The sequence below is a fragment of the Acinonyx jubatus genome, chromosome D2 (genome assembly GCF_027475565.1).
Source record: "Acinonyx jubatus isolate Ajub_Pintada_27869175 chromosome D2, VMU_Ajub_asm_v1.0, whole genome shotgun sequence".
NCBI lineage: Eukaryota > Metazoa > Chordata > Mammalia > Carnivora > Felidae > Acinonyx > Acinonyx jubatus.
The window spans coordinates 20,647,177-20,670,595 of NC_069393.1; the positions used below are offsets into that span (position 1 = coordinate 20,647,177).

A 23,419-nucleotide genomic window follows, 5' to 3' on the forward strand; every position below is an offset into this window, starting at 1 on the left:
TGCTCAATAACCACATGTGACTGTGGCTGCTGGTGGGACAGCACTCATATCATGGTAGAAGACAGAGGGCACACAATTCAATACCTAAATCGCAAGGCAAAATAAACACACAAGAGTTAAATTAAAACCCAAGGTCACAGGCAGTAGGCACCAAAAGAAAGGTTTAAATCATATGTTTTGAGATTTCAGAAAAGGGAGAGCACCATGGGTCAAGAAACTGCACCTTGACCTGATGGACCATAAAGGGTGGTTATATCAGCGAAAGGAATAGAAATACATTCTAAATGGAAACAGAAACATAATGTGGTTTTCCCCAATTTATAATTATTATAAGATAGCTTTGGGTTAGAAATCATGGAAGGGGCATGCCCCTTCATGCACTTATTTCCCCTAAAAAGTTTCAGAATCCCAAGAGTGGTAGGATGGCCAGGCCTACTGCACTGAAGCCATAAATAGGCTGACAGTACAGTGAGAAATAAAATATAGCAGTAACCAGGTTGTATGCCTGCAGCACAGCAAGAATTGCCTAATAGAGCAGATGATGGGGCCCATGAGAGTCTTAACTCTCTACCCACAAAGCATGGAGCCCAGCGAACCCTTGTAGATTCCTCACTCCTTGCTCTTGCTGAGACCAGAATTTTAAGTTCATCTCCCTACGGGAAGAGAAAGGCCACACCCACTCAGTCCTTGATCTCATGAATGTTGACTAGCTTGCTTGTTGGTTGGTTTGGTGAGATATAGAGAGTAGGGAAAGCTTAACCAAAACCCAGAGTTATTCTCACCAATCCTGGAAAAGCCTACCACACTGGGAACTGGCCAATATGCAACAGAATGCTTGTAGGAGGCAGAAATTCAGTCCTACTTGCAGGAGTTAACAGGACTTGAGAGTAAAATTGTACAGATATCCTCAAATACAATTCTGCCAGCACTCACAGCTCACCCAGCAAGCCCAACTGGCTATAGTGACCTACTCCATCAGCCTGGGGATAAATTTATTGACTCATTATCAATTTGAAGAACTTTGGAGGAATTAAGGAGAAGGGGGGCACTGTTAAGTCTGCTTATAGTACAAAAATATAGAACAAAATGTCTGCCTGTTTCAGCAACTCTGTTATCTGAAAAAACAGCCCCACCTTTCTTGAATTTTAAGAATGACATCTAACTGTGCTTTAGCTCAGCTGAAAACAATGCAAGGCCACGACAGCCCGTGAGTTCACTTAAGTTCCATCCCTCCTGTATCAGTCACATTTCAACCAGAGAAACAGAGCCAGAAGTTTTTGTGTTAAAAGATTTATTGCAAGGAATTGGCTTCTGCGATTATGAGACCTGGCTAGGCAAGTATAAAACCCACAGTGCAGCCTATCAGGAAGGGCAGGTTGAAACTCTCTGGCACAGGCTGACCATACAGCCAAAACATGGAATTTCTTCTGGGAAAGCTCAGTTCCGCTCTTAAGGCATTTTAAAGGATTGAATTAAGTTCACCCAAATTGTCTAGGATAATCTCCCTTATTTAAAGTCAGTTGATTATGGACCTTGAACACATCTATAAAATATCTTTACAGCAACACCTACACTAGTGTTTGACTAACTGGGGAACATAGCCTAGCCAGGTTGACACTGACCATCACATCTCCCAAAGCAATGCCTCCTTCTCCAGCCAGATATACTCTTCCAGAATGCAACCATGTGGTGCAGGCTCCAGGCCTTTGCATGGTGCCTGTTCCCTGATGGTCTACCTTGCACAGCCCATCCTCCCATCTAGCCCACCTCACAACCTATCTCTATAAAACTCCAGACATTGCTTTCCCCTTGCCTTTGTGAAGTCTCAAATTATCAGTAAGTCTTCTTTCTGTCTCTTCCCTGAAACTAAAATCCCTTGTAAGCACAGATGATGTCTTCTGTGTTGGAATCCCAAGCACAAAGGACACTCTATGGATGTATGTAATGTTAACTTATATAATGATAGTGAACTTGTATAACCCAAATTCCCAGCTTTATTCATCCCAAAGATCAGCTGTATAAGCAAATAATTCAGACAGAGGAAGAAGTATTTTCTCTTCAATTATCCCAGTTTCAAAGAGAAGGCATGAAGAATTAAGATTATGAAGAGTATAAAGTGAACATATGCATGTTTTGCATTGTTTGCACATTACTGTGAGCTACCATTCAAATCTCAGTTTGCCAGAGACCAGGGGTGTGCCTTTAAATTCGAGATGCTTAGGTACAATCTCAGTAAAGTTCTAGTTTTCCCTCCAGCCCATCCCCCTAGAAGTATCTTTGTCTTTCATTCTGAAAGGTCTCATTTTTTTGTGGATTCCACAGTTTGGTTGCAACTGCTTGGGAAAGTAATTTTATTTGTGGGTGATTCTTGTTCTTTAATAGCTAAGGTTTGTTGAGCACCTACCATATAGCAAACACCATCTCAATCATATAAGGTAGTACTTTTATTGTCTCCAATTTAAAGATGAAGAAACAGGCTTCTCAGGTTAGAGAAACTGGAGCGTGGGTGCCACTTCTCCTCTTAGAGAATGTGCTTTATCTTGGGCTTCTTCATGTGGACATCCTGGGCACTAAACTTGAGGACAGTAATGCCTACCTCAGCGCACTGTTGTAAGGACCATACAATCTGTATGCTACTTGGCAAATAGACTTACTCTTCCATGCCTTGCTCAATTATAAAGCTCCAGAGTTTGGATCACAGAACTGAGACTCCTACTACGTCTTCTGTGAACAAAACTGGGTAAAGACAATAACTCATGTTTCTCAGATATAATATGGCCTACCTGCATCATAGTCATCTGGGCAGCCAGTTAAAATGGAGACTCCCCCATCCCCACCCCACTGCACTGATAGGTAGGAAATTGTCTTTTTAGACAACCTTGAGTAATTCGTAGATAGTCCTGAATGTAAGAGCAAATACACACATGCACACACACATGCACATATACATCTATATGTGTATATATGTATGTATATGGGTATATACATATGTATATATTTATATATGTATGTATGTATACATATAAAGCTCATCTTTATCAAAAAGATGTATGAATATAGATATATATACACATATGTATAAACTATATTTTATCAAAAAGATGCAAAGATGTACACTTATGTGTTTTTTTTCACCAGAATCAGAGTCACTGGACACTATTTTTCATGTTTTACATGGCATGAGCAGTGCTACAACCAAGCCAAAAAAACCTACAGCAGTCCCTTTTACAAGTGAGTCAAAGCAAATCACACATTGGAGAATTATCGACAAGTGCAAGATTAAAATCTAAGTCAAGAGGTAACCCAATGGTGATTCCCAACTGAAAATCACTTTTTGGGCTTTAAAAAAATTTACATATGTGGGCCTCTTCATAGACCAACTGAATTAGAATGTCTGGGGTCAAATAGAGGCCTTTAGATGCTGAACTGTTTCTATAGATGATTCTAACTATCTTCCCAGTTAAGAATTGCTGATAACCATTTGGGTCACCAACATGAGACCTACTTTTCCCATTTCCAAGGTAATATTAATCTGTTTATTCCTCTGCAGAACAAAGTTGTCAACAAAGGGCTGATGTGGCTCACACATGCTAGACACATCTTGCGAATACTTCATTACCATTGTTTTCAGGATCTGTCTTTTAATTTATGCTATGAAGAGCATAGCATATGGGAGGCCAACATCACATGTGTTCAGCACACACATGCGCGCGCGCGCACACACACACACACACACACACACACACCTATAAGTGGTAGCTGTTCAGCCATCATTTCTTTCCTATCACTTCCTCCTTGTTTAGCCCTCTGTCTCTTTATTCTATCGTCATCTTCACAAAGGGTTTCATTAGCTGGGTGCAAGTGCCTCCTCGTCTAGCAGATGAAACTGAAGTTAAGTGACTTATACAAGGTAACTCAGCTAACTAATCTTGGTGCCAGGACTTAAATTAGCCTCTAACTTCAACCCAATTCTCCCTCCCTCCCAGTATGTTCTTCCCCCCTGAACTTTGGTGAGATGCTCTATTTCCCCAGCCCCTGCAAGCAGAGCTGGTTTCAAGGCTTGAGTGCCACACACTTGATTTACTGCTCTGCTGTCTCTGTCTTAAAATTCTTAAGTTTTAACAAGGGTCCTTGCATTTTTATTTTGCACTGGGACCTGCAAATTATGTAGCTGGTCCTGCTACAAGTTAAGGGGGAAGCTCCTGGTCCTTGAAGCAGTGGGAACTTGGAGAAAGTGCAAGCTGCTGTTCAGACCACCAATGTCCCATCCATCCCGAAGGAGCTCTCAGCTTCTCTGAACCCTCAATGCCCACCTGGACTGACTTATTGACAAAATTTGTTCTCTGAATATGTGCTATCATTTCAATTGTCCTTTGACCCTTGCTGGAAGACAGGATAATTACCTTTCTGTTTAAGTATTTGCTAATAGAAATGGTGACTAATTGGAGGACATTTAAAAAGATTCTGTCTTCTTTGTACCACATCATTTTGTAGAAATCAATGCTTGCAAACTCCTATATTAACATATCAATTATCCATTTGTACTTTGACAGCTTTGGAAACAATCCACATTTTGAAACACTCTTTGAAATAAGTCTTGAGCAAACTTTCCCTGTTTCTCCTGAGTTCCTAATGACAGTATTATTTTCATTTGTTTAGTTATGTTTAGTTATCTTATCTGACATGGCCACAATATCCACTATTGTGTTTTCAAGTCTTGCTTTTAATTCAACAAGATAATACATCAACTGGAAACAAATGATTTTGTTTTGTCTTAAGAAGTCCCCTTTAGATATCAAGAAAAGACAGCATACTTAAAAGAAGGAACAGCTAATGCATTTTGTGTTCATGAAATCATTTCAGAGCTGAAAATTACCTTTCAAATCACCACATTCAATGTCCTTATTTTCTCCTTATGTTCCTACGATGTCTGTATATCCCCACAGAATAGAGATTGTGATTTTCTCAATGAAGCAGGCCAACCTCATAGCACACAGGAAAAGACCCCAGGGATACTGACCCTAAGAAGTCACCATCTTAGCACACCTGTGCTTAAATAGTTTCAAGTAAATCAGATTGATGGTCACTAAATATTACTGCAGATTTCAAACTATTACTCCAGAAATTGAAGTACCATAATGATTTTCATCCTTTAAAGGTAAATGAAAACCCCTCTACTCTTCTTTCTAAAGATGAATTTAAGATTTCATTCTAGATTCATTCTAAAGATTCTTTCTAAAGAAAGAATCCCTACTCCATCATATGTAAACATTTATCAAGAATATTACTTATGGAGATATTATACAAAGGCCACACAAAATTCATCACATCTATACCATACATAACACTGCATTAAAATTCTGAATAGTGTCATCATTGTGAGATGGAACTACCTTTGCCATGTCAAATTTTCCTCATGAAGGTGACACAAATGTAGTTCATGCATTTTGATCACGGTGGACCTGAATCAAAGAGGAGTAATTTCGAATCGTATAGGAACTGCTTACAGGACAGTGAACATCATGTGGTCCTTTGCTCACCAGCATACACTGGACATGCCTGGTTGGATGCCTTCATCTCCCTGTATCAATCTTACTCATGGAAGCATGGGTGTCTCTCACTAGACTGTGAGTCTCTTAAGGCAGGTACAACGTGTTTACTGCTCATCTTTTTATATCTAGCATCTAGCACACTGCCTGGCACACAATGGCAAATAAATGCATCAAGAAATGAATGCGTATCTTATGGAACCCTGTATTTTCACATAGATTTATTATAATCTCAAGGAAGGCAGGAAAATATGTGCTAGTTAAAAAAAAAAAAAAAACAATAGCCTCCTATGCCTTGCACAGTGTTGGCAATGCAACAAATCTAATTACATGATAAAGGAATTAGGAGAAGCATAGATTTATCCACTTACTTGCAAGCAAGCCAACTCCACTTGCAAGGGATCCGACCCAGGCTGTTTTTCCTTTTCCTTCACCAAAGGCATCCAGCCATTCTATGTACAAGACTCCAACAGCCAACGGTGATCCGTAACACAAAAACTGAGTGAAAAAGGAGACAAGCACGATCACCCAGCCCCATCCACCATCAGGTGACTTTTTAAATTCCATCGCAAGGTGAGATCAAGGAGGTGTTCCTCTGTCGGGCCTAAGCAAAAACAAAAGGAAAAGAAAAGCATATTTAGAGTGTGGTGGGGCACATTATTTTGGATTAAAAATATCTTCTAAATTAAATCAAAAATCTTCTCTAAAAATATACATGGAGAAGCATAAAAATCACTGACATATCAAGTTAACTTTAAATTTTGTGCTGATGATTTGAGTAAGTAATATTTCCACATGGATCAAAAAAATTTTTTTTAATTATAAAAAGGCACAGAGTGAAAACCTTGTCCCCATTCACCAGGTCTGGTTTCTTGTCACATGTTGGGTTCCCTGGGAGGCAGACTATTAGTAAGAAGGAGGTTTATTAGGACTGTTCTCTTCCTATGGAAGGTAATAGGGGAGAGAAAAAGTAAGCTGCCACATGGTGTTAAGGAAGGGGACTTCTAAAGCTGGGATGGCCCTTCAGAGTTGCCCTGAGTTGGGCATGAAGAGTTGCCGTCTTCCCCCAAGTTGCTCTTTCGCTGGATTTGGACCATCCAAGAAGAGTGCATAACCTTAGGTGAGGCTGTCATTCCCGGAGGACAGTCAGCTGAAGCCCCAGCACCCCCCACCCCACCGCCTGCCTTGGCCAGCACTCTCAACTGCTGGGGCAAGGAATCTCTCATTCCCAAAGGGGGTCTGGGGGGGAATTGGCAGCACATCACCATGTCCACCAACTTAAGTATCCTCCCAGACTTTGTTCATGAAGGTACAAGCAAAACCAAGCAAATAGTCTTAGATTCCCCTCTTTCTTAAAAAAAAAAAAAAAGAAAAATACATTTATTTATTTTTGACAGAGTGAGACAGAGCACAAGTGGGGGAGGGGCAGAGACAGAAGGAGACACAGAATCTGAAGTAGGCTCCAGGCAAGCATTCAAAACAGAGCCCAACATGGGGCTCGAACCCATGAACCATGAGATCGTGACCTGAGCTGAAGTCAGTCACTTAACCGACTGAGCCACCCAGGCGCCCCTAGATTTCCCTCTTTTTAGACAGAAAGTAGCATATTGTACAATCTATTCCAAACCTTGTCTCATGCATTTAATACCCCCAAGATTTTTCCCTGTCAATACACAGCTTCCTTAGTCTTTTTTTTCTCAATAAGCACAAAGTAGCTCACCATATGGCTGCACACATGTTCGTTTATTCATTTATTAAATAGGCAAAATATTTATATGGTTCAAAACTGAAAAAGAAGGACCAAAGGTATACAGTCCATACCTATTTCCCACCTAACTCCCATACCCTCCACAGGAAACCAATACTTCTTGTTTCTTTTATACCTTTCTAGAGTTGGTTTATGTATACATTGTTCACTCAAATATAGATTTCCTCTATTTTTTACACAGAAAAATATTCTGAATGCATAGCGACCTTCCTCATTCTCTTGTTTGTGCTGCATTGTGTTTCATTATAGGGCTTTCTCTTAATTCAACCAGTTCCCTGTGACTTACACTGAAAAACAACGCTGCGATGAATAATCTTACATATCCATACACCTTTTTGCACATATGCATATCTGTTAGATAAAACCCAAACCAGGAATTGCTGAGTCAAAAGGTAAGAACATTGTATCTGTAACTAGTATTACGAAATTGGCGTCAAAGGATTAAACCAATTCATATTATCCCCAGCAATTTGGGGTGTGTCATAAAGCTTTTGCATTTTTGCCAATTTGGTAACGGTAAAACAGTATTTCATTATAGATTTAACTTGCATTTCTCAGCTTTCCCTGAAAGTTGTGTGTCATTACATAGATAAAAAGCCATTTGTAATTCCTATCTAATTCTTGGGTATATATGTGTGTATTTCTGTAATTTCCATTCTGTTCCATTGATCTGCCTTTCACTCAACATTACAATAGCTTAATTACTAAGTCTGAATTACATTTGTAAGTTGACTTAAGGAAAATTGATCCTTTTGTGATGTTGAGTCTTGCCATCGAAGAACATGGTGTGCTTCTCCATTTGTTCAAGTCTACTATTCTTAATAGAAGATATTAAGTGTTCTTTATGTTTAAAGTTTTCCCTAACATTTCTTTTTATTTTAAGTATTCTATCCTTTTTGTTAATATTAAAATCAGGGTTATTTCTTTGTTTTGTTTGTATGTGTAAAAGTTATTGATGTCTATAAGTTAATTTTGTATCCAATTACCCTACTACATTCTCTTGTTTGCAGTAGATTTTTGGGTGATTCTCTTGAGTATATAAAATATATAATACAATAAAGTTACACAATCATCTACAAACAAGGATAATTTTACGTTCTTATTTTGAGTTTTTATACTTCAAAATGCCTTCTTTTGTCTTTGCATCTAACAGGGCATACAGAATAATGTCAAATAATAAGAGTATATGTCTTTGGTTCCTAACTTAGAATACCTTCAATGCCAACATGCTGCCTCTGGAGCTTAGATAGATTTCTTTCACAAAGAAAACATTCACATTACTCTATCTTGAGTGTTACCATAAAAAAAAAAAATGCTTACTACATTTTATCAAACACATTTCTGATGCACAGGGAGAGGATTATGATTTTCTCCATATAACTTTTAATGTAAAAAAATCTGTATTTTTTACTATTGAACTATCTTTGAATTACTGGATTAAATTTTCCTGGGTTCGTGCACTATTTTGATTATGTCAGCTTATTTGGGGGACAAAGGAAGGATTTTTTAAGTTTATATATTTATTTTGAGAGAGAAAAAGTGTGTGTATGCACATGTGCATGCAGGAAAAGGGCAGAAAGAGAGGGTGAGACAGAATCCCAAGCAGGTTCCGCACTGTCAGTGTGGAACCTGATGCAGGTCTTAAACTCACAAACTGTGAGATCATGATCTAAGCTGAAATCAAGAGTCTGATGCTTAATCAACTGAGCCACCCAGAAGCCCCATAGAGGAAGGATTTTTAAATTGATAAGTAAGATCTGTCTTTTTTGTTTTTAATTTTTACTAGGTTTTGGAATCAAAATAATATTTTAAAAGAATTTGAAAATATTACTTTTTTTGAAGATCTGAAACAGTTTACATGGCAATGGATTTAGAGGCCCAAGCCTTGACCTTCCTGCCCCCAACAGGGCCATCCACTTAATGTATGCTTTTTATGTCACTACACCATGTCAGGTTTACAATCAGTTTTAACTGAGTCTTCTTTGACCTCAGATTTTTCCAAGCCATTCCCTTGGCTGTGGTTTTATCAAATAATAGGTAAAGACAGTAGAAAATGTCATTCATCCGTTCATGCACATCTCTAATTAGATGACGGAGCACTTGGCTACCTTAAGAGAGTCATAGTTACACCCATCGATTTATATGGGCTTCACTGAATTTCTTCACTTTGACATTCAGAACGCTAAGGCAAAATCACGTCATGACCTGCCACAGGCCTTTAAAGTGTATAAATTAGCTTTCAGTATTTCATAACTGACAATTGAAAGAGGTTACAATTTGTACACAGAACTGTAGAATCTAAAAGCCAGTCTTTCAGACCAAATGATTGTGTTAGCAGACAGAATACTCCAAATTTCCAAATATCTAAATCCTTTGAAATAATCAGCTATGTCTCTTCTTTAAAAGTCAACTCTCTCCAGTACCTACTCTAATGTAAAAGTAAACAATATCATTTTGGTCCTTCGAATGACAATTTAGTCCTTTGCAAATTTCTTGTTCAAAATCCCTTTTAAAGAAAATATAGTCTTAATTCCCTAAACTAGATTACTATATGATAGCAACAGCCAAACATCTAAAGAGACTAAAAGGCTGTATAAGAACAAATGCATATAAGATTGCCCTTCAATTAAATCTTCAAATTATCACACTTCAGGAAAAGTACACATTTACATAGGCAAAGCACCAGAATCATGAGGAAAGCCAGTATTTTCTGAAGGGTCAGGGGAGGAAAAGGGTGAGGAGTATCTCCTTGCCAGTTTGCAGACTTAAGTAGACAGAAGTGCTTTTATACACAAAATACCTTGGCCTTGCTTCACTTTGCCTTGCCTTGCCTTGGGTGACATTTCAACACACAGGACAGGAGCCAGAGAAATTCTTCTCACAGTAAATATTTGGGAGAACAAACCTTTGAAATACAAAGTTCTCATGTATATCAACTCTGACTAGAAAGACAAGTTTTTATAAAGAGTTGGCTAATAGCTTCTAACTTTTAATTGTCTCACGGTTTGATGTACATGTAGTATGCATAGAATATGGTGGAAAATACCATTTAGTGATGTCTTGTTTTCTGTCAGGGTAACTAATACCTTTCCCCTACAGTTTCTTCTATTCCTTAAGTGTTTCTCACCTGCTATTTCTCTGACATTATATATTCTCCAAGGTAATTTCACAAATAGACTAATCTTTATTTTCCCCCTTTTGTAATGGTACCCAATTTCCTTTGGGGGACTTGGGTCTTCTCTATGAGTGGATAGTTGGTAAGACTGTTGATCAAGGTTCTTTGATCTTGACCCATAGAGTAGTATGTGATCCAAGCAAAGCCAGCAGGACCTCTTTCCCAGGACTCTGAATTTTGACTGAAATGCTATAAGGAAATATATATTTGAAGTTTACTGATTTCAATGGTACTACATTGAAGAGACCACCTTGACTACCTTGGGGTATACCCAAGATGGGTTTCTCCAGCCTTTCATTTCACCCTGTGAACAAACCCAGGAAATTATTTTGTTAATTTGTTTTTGCTTCTTGTACTTGGAACAGAAAAAAATTTGAGTGTGAAGTAATTTCAAGTTGATTATTTTACCTTTCTATACCCCACTTGGTCCCATTTGGGCCAAAGGGTAGGTTTAGGAGCACAGTCTATGACTGCACAATATGGGAAATACAGAATATGCCATATCTCTTTTTCTTGAAATTTCTTGTTATCCCTTCTTCTTCACATCTTATGATTCAATATGATAAAATCTCTTCTCTGGCATTCTTTTAACTAAAAACTTCAAATTAACTGAAATTTCCAGTAAGTCCACTTATACTAATATTTAGAGAAATACAGCATTATAAAAGTGATCTTTATTCAACTTTTATGATCACCTACAAATTAAAATATATTGACTAGATACCAAGAAGAAGAAGAAATAGCAGAAAAAATAGAAAGCATGGCTTTTGCTCCCTAGGAGCTTATAACCCAGTTAAGATGTAAGATAGCATGCGAGTGAGTGCCAAAGAGGTGGCTGGATGTGAAACGTTTGAGAGTCAGAGGGAAAGGAAAGCAGGAGTGGAAGGCCCTGTGAAGTAGGTTGGTCCTAATGAACAATGGAGAGATTCAGGAAAGCATGGCTCTAGTAAGAGAAACAACATGAACATGGGTGTGGAATCAGGATAGGCCTGCTAGATTTGGTGAAAGTAAAGAAGGCAAGTCTTAGAGGAATCACAGAGGAAAACAAGATTGGAAAGATGGTACTCTCAGTTGAAATTTAAGAAGAAAATGTCTCAAGAAGCCTATACTTACAACGTCAAGACATATTATCTAAGTGATAGATTTTTCTTGTCCTAAAAAAATAACAAAATCTGTAAGTATCAGAAAGTGTTGTTTTGTTTGGACTAGTGTTCCATGAGTATACTCAAAATTGGGGGCTCTTAATCATATAACTGTATAAAAATATGCTTTTAGGAAACACACACATTCTGGTATATTCTGGTACATTCTTTGAAATTTTGGAAACTTAAAAAAAGAATTTTAACGTTTATTTATTTTTGAGAGAGAAAGAGAGACAGAGCATGAGCAGGGAAGGGGCAGAGAGAGAGTCACAGAACCTAAAGCAGGTCAGGCTTTAAGCTGTCAGCACAGAGCCTGATGCAGGGCTTGAACTCATGAACTGCGAGATCGTGACCTGAGCTGAAGCTAGCTGCCCAACCGACTGAGCCACCCAGGCACCCTGGAATCTTTTTTATTTTTTTATTTTTTAAATTTTTTTTTCAACGTTTATTTATTTTTGGGACAGAGAGAGACAGAGCATGAACGGGGGAGGGGCAGAGAGAGAGGGAGACACAGAATCGGAAACAGGCTCCAGGCTCTGAGCCATCAGCCCAGAGCCTGACGCGGGGCTCGAACTCACGGACCGCGAGATCGTGACCTGGCTGAAGTCGGACGCTTAACCGACTGCGCCACCCAGGCGCCCCTGGAATCTTTTTTAATCAGAGTGTTCACAAACCCAGACTTTGCATGATGAGACATGTTATCAAACTCAAAATTGCAAGCCATTTTGAGAGACCATTTGAAGAGCCCTATAATTTAAGGGCAGTTCTGTCACAGTACAGGATCTAATGGAACATTACAAAATTAACTTTAGCTTATAATTTAAGTGCATATCTTATTTTTAACCTAAACATTAAATATGTTCTACATATTATAAACCTCCCTTGGAGTGGGGAGAGATATCATTACTCAAGCAAATGAGATTATCATAGTATGAAGGATAGCAGATCTCTTAAAGCTAGCATTTGTTTTGTGAAAGCACAAATTACAAGACACTTTCTTTGGAAATGTTGATAGAAGTCTACATTTTACTGTTGATTTACAAAATGATTAGACTCCAATAGTCTATGCATTTACTTCTGCTCAAATAATGCCAATTCTCTGTTATTTTCTCAAATCTACACTGGCTAAAAATGTCTATTCTCCACACATAGAATGCTAGAATTGCATATTTGACGTTTATGAACATTCAGTGTTGACACAGAAGTTTTCTGTCTCTGAGGTGTATACATACATATTACACTATTTTTTGCCAAATTGGGAGTGATTTACAGTTTACCTTCCTTTCAGTTGATGGTCCCTCTTGCCATTCCCCCCCAACAATAACCATTCTCCAATAACCCTTTTTGACTGTTACCTATATCTCACTAAAGATTCCTAGGTGCATTTTTCACTTGAATCATAGGAGGTAAAAACAGAACACTTTTTTTTTTGAATCTCAGTCACTGCCAAATTACCTGGTGCTTAAGCACTTTATTTTTATGTCTTCTCTTTTTTTGTGTTTTTATTGAAACTCTAATTAGTTAACATACAGTGTAATATTAGTTTCCGGTGTATAATATAGTGATTCAACAATTCCATACACCACCCCGTGCTCATTACAAGTGCCTTCCTTCATCCCCATCACCTATTTAAACCCTCCCCCCACCCACTGCCCCTCTGGTGACCATCAGTTTGTTCTTTATAGTGGAGAGTCAGCTTCCAAGTTTGTCTCTTTTTTTTTTAACCTTTGCTCACTTGTTTCTTAAATTTCACATATAAGTGAAATCATCTGGTATTTGTCTTTCTCTGATTGACTTATTTCACTTAGCATAATACTCTCTAGTTCCATCCATGTCATTGTAAATGGCAAGATTCCATTCTTTTTTCCTAATTTTTTTTTGAAGTTTATTTATTTTTGAGAGATAGAGACAGAGTATGAGCAGGGAAGGGGCAGAGAGAGAGGGAGACACAGAACTCAAAGCAGGTTCCAGGCTCTAAGCTGTCAGCACAGAGCCCGATGTGGGGCTTGGACCCACAAACTGTGAGATCATGACCTGAGCTGAAGTTGGACGCTCAGCTGACTGAACCACCCAGGTGCCCCCAGATTCCATTTTTTTTTTTTCTTCTGAGCAATATCCCATCAAAGCACTTTATTTTAACTAAGGGCCTAGGATCATGTGATTACATCCTGGGGAGGTGGGAGCAGGAAATGGTTGATTCCATGTTGATTTTGTCTTGACCTGGTCATCCATCAGGTGTGTCAAAAGTCAAAATCATCCTGGGCTTTGTGAACTTCCTTCAGTTACATTTATGCTATCCTGTTAAATGGAAGGTTCCAAACCAGAGGCCAAGCTGAATAAAGCTGGAATGCTTGTGTGCTGCTGGTGGGGATGAAAACGTGGCAGCCACTCTGGAAAACAGTTTGATAGGTGGGCATGAATACGCACAAGGTTTTTGTTGAGGTAACAAAAAGGTTTTTAAGTTATTTTTTATGATACGGTTTGCACAACTCATGAAAAAAAAATCCACTAACCCGTTCAGATTAAATAGGTGAACTCCAGGGGCACCTGGGTGGTTCAGTCGGTCAAGCGTTGGACTTCAGCTCAGGTCATGATCTCGTAGTTCGTGGTTTCAAGGCCCGTGTCAGGCTCTGTGCTGACAACCCAGAACCTGGACCCTGCTTTGGATTCTGTGTCTCCCTCTCTCTCTGCCTCCCCCTGCTTGTGTTCTGTCTCTCTCTCTCTCTCTCAAAAATAAATAGACTTAAAAAAAAGTTTTTTAATAAAAATAAATAGGTGAACTTCACCACATCTGATTTATATCTCCACAAAGTTGTTAAAGTAAAATGCATTCAAAAGCTACTGGAAATTATGTTTTGGTTCTGACTCTAACATGGGTAACAAGTTTTATAAACTACAGAGCAGACCCATTCTGCCAGAAGCAGTTCTAGCACTGATACTGCTCTTTCCCTCCTGTGACACTTGCCCTCCCAAACATGTATCATGCATCCTCCACCGCTGAGTGCGGTTTGGGTCAAGGGATGCTAGGAATTGAGAAAACACTGGGAGGAATTCTCATTTAAAAATGTAGGTAAACAAATCATTCTTTGTGAAAATAAAAAATAAGCCAATAATTATTTTGGAATTCTAATAAAATACAGGTAAAAAAATACCCTTTAATACACACAGAGACTCATGATTCAAATATAAGTTAATTAGATTCCATTTAATGGGAGACAAGCAGCATAGAGGCCGTTCTGATGTACAAGTAACCACAGCTGTTGCGGGGGCTGGAGTCCGCCTCTACCACGCTACCACTCAGCTGGTACTTTCACTTTCCTATGTCTCAAGGAGCTGCGTTCCACAGCGCGCGCCAAGTAAAAAGTGCAACACGTGCGGTCATCACTTGCCAAAGAGTCACCATGGCTGTTTGTTGACCATTTACGGATAGCTTAAAGCTTTATAACAGTGTCAGTTCCCTCTGGATCAAAGATACAAACTTCCAAGTGAATCTGCTCCATTTGTTGTTTCGGATATTGGAAAACACACTCACATGAACACCAGTGTTACTCCTTTAAAAGTTATAGACACTGGATTAATTTTGTCCTTTTCCAGTGATATTATTTCATAATGAGTAGAGTTTATGATTTCTCTTCTGAAGCAAAATAAATTTTGGTATAGATCAATGTCATTTTTAAAGGAAAAGAAGAACCCAGCTCCTCTCCTCCTTATAAACTATTAAAGCTCTTCATAAAATCACACAAAGAAATCCTTGTTTTATATGTATATATATACACACACACACACACACACACACACACACATATATATACATATACACATATACGTGTGTGTGTGTATATATATATATATATATATACACACATATGCACGCATATCTCTATATCTACAATTCTGTAAGCATTTTCCACAATATGACATTGCTATAACAGGAAGTGAACTCCAAATAATAATTTTAGTACGACTGTGAATCCAGGCGTGTTGACCTTAATCAGACTGTCTCAGAAGTCACTTCAGACTTCTGGTATATTAAATATTGAGGAAAAGAAAGCCAAAATGAGATTAGATAAGTAAAGATATCTGTTTGAAGTTTAAAAATTAAGGCTATCAGGGGCTCAGTTGGTTGAGCATCTGACTTCAGCTCAGGTCATGATCTTGCAGTTGGTGAGTTCGAGCCCAGTATCAGGTTCACTGCTGTCAGCCTGTCAGTGCAGAGCCCACTTTGGATCCTATGTCCTCCTTTCTTCTGCCCCTCCCCTGCTTGCTCTCTCCCCAAAATAAATAAATATATTTTTAAAAATTAAGGCTATCAGCCAAAAAAGTGGAAACAACCCAAATATCCATCAACTGAGTGATGAATGGATAAATAAGATGTGGTCTATCCACACAATGGAATATTAGCAATAAAAAGAATGAAGTACTGGGGTGCCTGGGTGGCTCAGTTGGCTAAGTGTCCAACTCTTGATTTTGGCTCAGGTCATGGTCTCCCACTTTGTGAGACTGAGTCCCACGTCAGGCTCTGTGCTGACAGTGTGGAGCCTTCTTGGGATTCTCTCTCTCCCTCTCTTTCTCCCCCCTCCCCCACTCAGTCTCTCTCAAAATAAATAAGCATTAAAAAAAGGAAAGAAATACAAATACATATTACAACATGATGAACCTTAAAAACATTATGCTAAATTAAAGTCGTCAAACACAAAAGACTACATATTATATGATTCTCATTTATATGAAACTTCCAGAACAGATCATCTATAGAGACAGGAAGTAGATCAGTGGTTGCCTAGGGCTAGGAGGTTTGGGAGGAAATGGAAAGTGACTACTAATAGGTATTCGGTTTCTTTTGGGGATGATGAAAATGTTTTAGAATTATGATGATGATTGCACAAGTCTGTGAGTATACTTAAAACAAACTTTAAATAGATGCATTATAGGGTATGTGAATTACATTTTAATAAAACCTTTATTAAAAAACTAGTGTAGGGCGCCTGGGTGGCTTGGTGGGTTTAGCGTCCGACTTCGGCTCAGGTCATGATCTCACGGTTCGTGAGTTCGAGCCCCGCGTCGGGCTCTGTGCTGACAGCTCAGAGCCTGGAGCCTGTTTCAGATTCTGTGTCTCCCTCTCTCTCTGCCCCTCCCCTGTTCATGCTCTGTCTCTCTTTGTCTGTCTCAAAAATAAATAAACGTTAAAAAAAAAATTTAAAAAAAAAACTAGTGTAAACCCCAACTGTATACATTTGTCAAAATTCATCATATTATACACTTAAAACTATTAAATTTTACTGGATATAAATTTTACATCAACAAAGCTGACTTTACAAAGGAAAATATTAATTCTATAAACACACACACAGTTACAATGACCAGATACATGGCCTGATTTGGAGACAAAATCAACAATATTTGTATGAGGTTTTTCATCCGTGTGAGGCCTTTCCCCCAGGTCAATATTCCTTCTCCCCACCCATGTCCACACACACCCCCAACGCATATGCCCAGATTTTTAACCTAGAAACAGGTTTATAGTAAGGCAATGAAATCAGGAGATGATGTGTTGCTTACTTCCTTTGTATATGGTAGCTCTCTGAACAAAGGAGTAACAGAAAGCAAAGCTTCTTTCTGTTCAGGTGCAGGAATGATCACACATCATAAAAGAATCTAAGTAATGAAAATGAAACATAAATTAAGGGTTTCTGAAGTACATCAGTGGTGTTTTGATGCATTATATATATATATATATATATATACACACACACACACACACACACACACACACACACAAACACACATGAAGAATGTAAAGAAAAGGATATAAAGCAAGTTAACATTTTCAACTGCTTGATAGCTTCTCTTATTCATCTGAATTTTATTATAAAGATGGGGTAGGGAGGAGAAGGAAATTTTCTAGTATCTGGTTCCAGAATTTTAGGAATTCAGTAATGGTTAAGACCATGAGATTTATTTTTTTTTAAGTTTATTTATTTATTTTGAGAGAGAAAGAGGGGAGAGCACACACACAGGGGAGGGACAGAGAGAGAGGGAGAGAGAATCCCAAGCAGGCTCCTGCTGTCAGCATGGAGCCTGATGTGGGGCTCAAACTCATGAACCATGAGATCATGACCTGAGCCAAAATCAAGAGTCAGACACTTAACCAACTGAGCCACCCAGGTGCCCCAATTGTGAGCTTTGTTATTAAATACATATATTTGGGTTCCAATCCAGTCCATGCTAATTACCATGTGATTTTGAGCCAATTACTTAATGTCTCTAAACCACACTTTTCTTGTCTTAATATGGGATAACAGTGAATTTCAAGTGCAAAGCTCAGTGCCTAGCACACAGTAAAAAGCTTTAATAAATGTTAGTGGGGCACCTGGGTGGCTCAGCTGGTTAAGCGTTGGACTCTTGATTTCAGCTGAGGTCATGATCTCACAGTTGTGAGATTGGCTCCATGCTGGGCGTGAAGCATGCTTAAGACTCTCTTTCCCTCTGTCCCTCCCATGCTGTGTGCACACACTCTCTCTCTAAAACAAAAACTGGTTTTAAAAAAATAAATGTTAGTTATTACTTTAAAAACCATAAAGGATTTCTGGTAACTTGATAGCCTCTTTAAGAAGTAGTTACTACTCACACCAGAGTTCTACAGCAACTAGTTACTAAATTATATATAAACCTAGGGTTTCTAAAACCTTTTAATCTTTAGTTATTTCTTAATATTTAGAAAATGTAAACCAAGATCTGGATATTTCCAGATTCTAGTTTGGAATAATTCAAAACTCATGTTTACTGCTAGATTTGGTTTCCTTTTATTTTGGGTTCAAGGCTTAAGTATTTTTAGTGTGTTAGGAATCACAGAAATTGGATTTTTTAAGAATCACCCTGTGATTCTGACCAAGGTCATCCACAGATACACTCAAAATGGTTGCCCAACCACAATGGTTCTCTAGCCTGAATGCGCTCTGGGGAGCTTAAAACATCTCTGATTGAGGTCCCACCCCAGACTGCTCTGGGGTACAGCCTGACCCTTCCTGTCACTCAAATGTGCAGCCAAGGCTGAGAATCACTGTCCTACAGGAGAGAAGGACCACCTCTGACCAACTGTCACATCCTCTTTCCTAGTGGAGAAGGGACACAGGTGAGGAAAGGAAGAGGCTAAGAGTTGGGGACGAAGTGGGGACTGGAGCATGTGGGAACTCATCGCCCTGAGCCCACCCACCCCAGTGCAGCTGCCAGCACTGTGCTGTTCTTTTAACTCAACCCTGTCATCTATAATATGGTCAAGGACAAAGCTTATTACCCCTAAATCTCCACTGATCAAAGCAAAAATTCCTATAGGAGTGATGACCATGACAAAAGCTATTTTCTTGATCTTCTATAAAATGAGAAAATGCAAAGGGGATCATTGTCTGTGATACAAAATTTAAAAGATGATTATTACATCAATTTATCTGAAGATTTGCAAAAGTTGTTTTTAATGCAAATAGGAGAAAATGGTGTCAGAAAGTGTATCAACTCAAAAAACAACTTGCAACATGGTAATGTGCTCTAGTGAACTGGAAGCCTATAGAAAAGTAAGCATCTCTCTCCAAAGAATCCTAACTTTACAAAACAAGAGGGCAGAATAAATGGACCTTCTCAGGAGAGCATGACTTTTATTTTTCTAAGCACCCCGGAGCGCAGACAGAAAACAAAGGAATGGACGGTTGCCTGCTCCCTCTTCATTTGTGACATTTGGCTATATCCCCACTGGTGGTGGCAATGCTATTAACCCCACACTTTGATGTGGCAACCCCCCAGAATCTGTTGGCTGGTTTCCAGCTGGAGAAGGAGCCCAGTTCCACCCTTGTGGCTCCAGAGAGAGCAAGTACACACCATTGCCAGCCAGAGGAGAGAAAAATCTTTCCCTGTCTCTTTTCCATTGTCCCAAATGGCCAAGCCTAGGCGCTCTACTTCTAGAGAATCATCCAATCGCCCATAATGTCATCCTTCTGCTGTACAGCAGCCCAGGAAAAACCTGGGGAGAAGCAGCTCCAAAAATCTCCAGATAGTCAATGCTAAAATGGTCACTTCACCTCTCCAGATCTAGGTCACATGCCCCAGCCAGCCTCCATAGTCCCCAGTGGAGCAGGCATGCAGCTGGCAGGTAAAACTCTAAGAAGATTCTCATGATCATGATAATGCTGCTGCTGATGGTGATAATTATAATAAAGCTGTCAATATAATGATGGAGCCACCTATTAATTTGTTCAAATTAGCCAAACAATCTCTGAGTTTGGGAAAGGTAGTGAAAGAGAAGTCAGGATCTTCTAGTAATGGTATTATGTGGTCCCAAAGAATGGTTGATAGGGTTTCCACTTTTTTGTTATGTCAAAAGCTATAGTTTCATACAAGTACATACACAGATATTTATATCTATAAATATGTGAAGATATCTGTTCTAAAAAACTGAGCATAAGGAATAAGAGTATGAGCTTGGGTCCTAGATAACCTGAGTACACGTCCCACTTCTGATACTAGCCAAGCATGTGACCTTCAGCAAATTACTGCAATATCTCTGGGCCTCACTTTCTTCATCCAAAAAGTGAGGGAAATTATATTACTTACCTCATCAGACTATTGTGCTATTAGTACAGTGCCTGGCACACAGTAATTTCAGTGTAAATTATTTCTTATCCTTTTAAACATAATTGTTTGTCATAAAAATACTCTTTTTATCTTGGCAGAGATCCTCTCAAAATCTCAAACTACCCTCCCTACAAATACAGCTGGCCAGAACATCCACGACCCCCCTCCCTCCCTGCCACAACAGTGTGCACACGCACACACACCTACACACACACATACTCTGCTATGAAATTCCTCCCTCCAAAAAAAAGGGGTGATATGGAAGTGACATTTTTCAAATCTCGGATAATTTCCTGATAGTAAGAAAAAGTAAATGGGAAGAGGGAAGTCTCAGTGAGGAAAGAACATAAGGACAAGGACAGTCTACTCTTAGGTCACCAACAGTCAAGAGAAGACAAATCCAAACGAGGGTTGCTTTCATCTCCTTTTGTTCTCTTTCTCCCTTTAATTTCCATCCTTCCTTTTCTTCCCAACTCAGGAAACACACAGCTTTCCAGCACCTTCCTAGCCACCGGATGGTTCATAGGGTGCCCGTGGGTAGAACGGTGGTGAGCATTGATCATCAGAGTTAACAAGGGCTACAAGTGTCCTTAAAAATCAACTACTTTGTCTCTTAAAGTGCTACATGAACTCAAGCTTCTTTCTCTTTGTATTTTTCACACGCCAGTTTTCTAATCTTCCCAGTTCAAAGAACCCCTTTCTTATTCCAAAGTCCCCGAAGATCTTCCTTTCTAAACCAGTTCTCAAGAAAAGGTGGTAACTCAATGTGCATCAGAAGGGCAAATGAAAAACCCCGTTTTAAGGTTGTATCTCCACATGAGCTTGTTTCTAATCATCAGAGCATATTAAGCACGCTTCCTAAGCACATACTCTATACTAAGACTTGCAGGGGATTGCAAAGTGGATTACACGGTAGAATCAATCACCTTGGGAGGTTAAAAATCCCTGATGTCTGGGTCTACCCTACAGCAATGAAAGCAGGATATTTGGAGGGGAGGCCAGGCTGTTAGAGCACTCCAGATGATTTTAACATGTGGTTACTGAGCAGAAGGGGACAACAGCACTACAGGTCATCTTAAACAACTTCACGTCCTAATATACAGTCATAAATTGAAAGACTTGGCTGCCCTTAGTTATTTAAATTAAATCTCTTTTTTTTTTACCCACTCCAATCATGGCTATAGAAAAATATTTCAAGTGTCCTTAAACCCCAATAATGATGTCATGTTTTCTTAGGAATTCCCTAAACAGTAGAATTAAGAAAATTTTCTAAGGTTTAAATGTACTGTTATTTAGCCATATCATGAATAACTTCTACTTACCATTTTTTATGAACATTTTATGTATATCAGACACAATGCCAAGGACTTTCAAATGTTACCTTTTTAATCTATGTACAACTCTACATAAAACCTAGCTAGGTATTGATAATTCTCATTCTATCCTTGTGTCCCTAGGCTTTTTGTTAGATTCTACTTCAAACTCTCTCCATGTAACCCAAGGAGTGACCACCTAATGCAGGTTCTTTCTTAAGTGGTCTGTATAGTTGCATTGCTTTACTTTGGGAAGTTGATGGTAAATTTTTTTAATGGATACCCTTTCATTTTAAAATTTTTTTTAAATGTTTTAAATGTTTTTATTTATTTTTGAGACAGAGAGAGACAGAGCATGAGCAGGGGAGGGGCAGAGAGAGAGGGAGACACAGAATCCAAACCAGGCTCCAGGCTCCAGGCTCCAAGCTGTCAGCACAGAGCCCAACATGGGGCTCGAACTCACGGACTGTGAGATCATGACCTGAGCCGAAGTCAGACACTCAACCGACTGAGCCACCCAGGCACCCCCATTTTAAAACTTTTTAATGGATATACTTTAAAATGACTGAACTTGCTGACGTCACCCAAGGGCTTATACTAAACAAACTGATATCTAAGTAATAATATTTTGACCACCTCAGGACCTTTGAGAAAAATACACAGAATATCATGGTCTTAAATCTCCTTTGACCTTTATTCTTTTTTTAATTTATTTAAATTTTAGTTAATTAACATCCAGTGCAATATTGGTTTCAGCAGTAAAATTCAGTGATTCATCACTTAAATACAACACCAAATGCTCATCACAAGTGCCCTCCTTAATATCCATCACCCATCTAGCCCATCTTCCACCCACCTCCCTCCATCAACCTTTGGTTTGTTCTCTATCATTAAGAGTGTCTTGTGGTGTGTTTCCCTCTCTCCTCTTCCCCTCTTCCCATACGTTCATCTCTTTGTTTCATAAATGCCATATATGAGTGAAATTATATGGTGTTTGTCCTTCTCCGATTGACTTATTTCACTTAGCATAATACATTCTAGCTTCATCCACACAGTTGCAAATGTCAAGATTTCATTCTTTTTTATGGCTGAGTAATACTCCATTGTGTGTGTCTGTGTGACACAACACACATAAACACACACCACATTGTATATATATATCCATTCATCAGTTGATGGACATTTGCATTCTCTCTATAGTTTGGGGCCTTTATTCTTAAAAGTCTTTGCCAAATACACTTCTATTAATTTCATAAAAGTTTTTTAATGTTGTCAAAGCACAAAAACACTAAACACTACTAGTCAAATCAATATACATTTAGAGCCAGCATTAATCACTCTATGCACCCATGATATGTTGCTTATACCTCTCTTTTCTTATTTCATTCTAGTATGCATTATAATTAGGCATTTACTTGCTTTCTTCCCATCCTCTTCACTAACAGAAAATTCCTGGGATCAAGGCACATCTTATATTCTTTATGTTCTTTCCACATCTATGCATATAGTGGGCACTCGATAAATGTTTTGTTGAATGTAATAGAAAAGAGTATTAAGCTCTAGTTTGGGAAGCAATGCAAAGCAGTGGGCTAGAGCAGTGTTGTTCAAACTCCAATGTATCATGAGTCATGAAATCAACTGTGGATTATGAGTAACATTTTTTAAAATTGGAATTTAGAATAGAATAAATTAGATAAGCACCAAAAATATAAGAATACTTCCTGCATGGTCATAAGGCTTCAGTACCATTGTGTGAATCTGTGCTTCAGTGTTTGTATGTGTGCCTGTGTGTGTGTGCAGGGCCAGGTTCACAAACACATATTACTGCACGTCATATTCTAAAACACTGA

General features: G+C 38.7%; 1 protein-coding gene across 5 annotated transcripts in view; it reads right to left on the reverse strand.

Moving 5' to 3' along the window:
• The window catches only part of SLC16A9 (solute carrier family 16 member 9), a 56,628-nt gene that overhangs the window by 23,102 nt on the left and 10,107 nt on the right, over nucleotides 1-23,419 (reverse strand). For all 5 annotated transcript variants that reach the window (XM_053207031.1, XM_053207030.1, XM_053207032.1 and 2 more), the window contains exon 2: nucleotides 5,921-6,153. In XM_053207031.1, coding sequence (XP_053063006.1) covers nucleotides 5,921-6,116 — 196 coding nt within the window. In that variant the 5' untranslated portion in view covers nucleotides 6,117-6,153. The remainder of the gene's footprint in view (nucleotides 1-5,920; nucleotides 6,154-23,419) is intronic.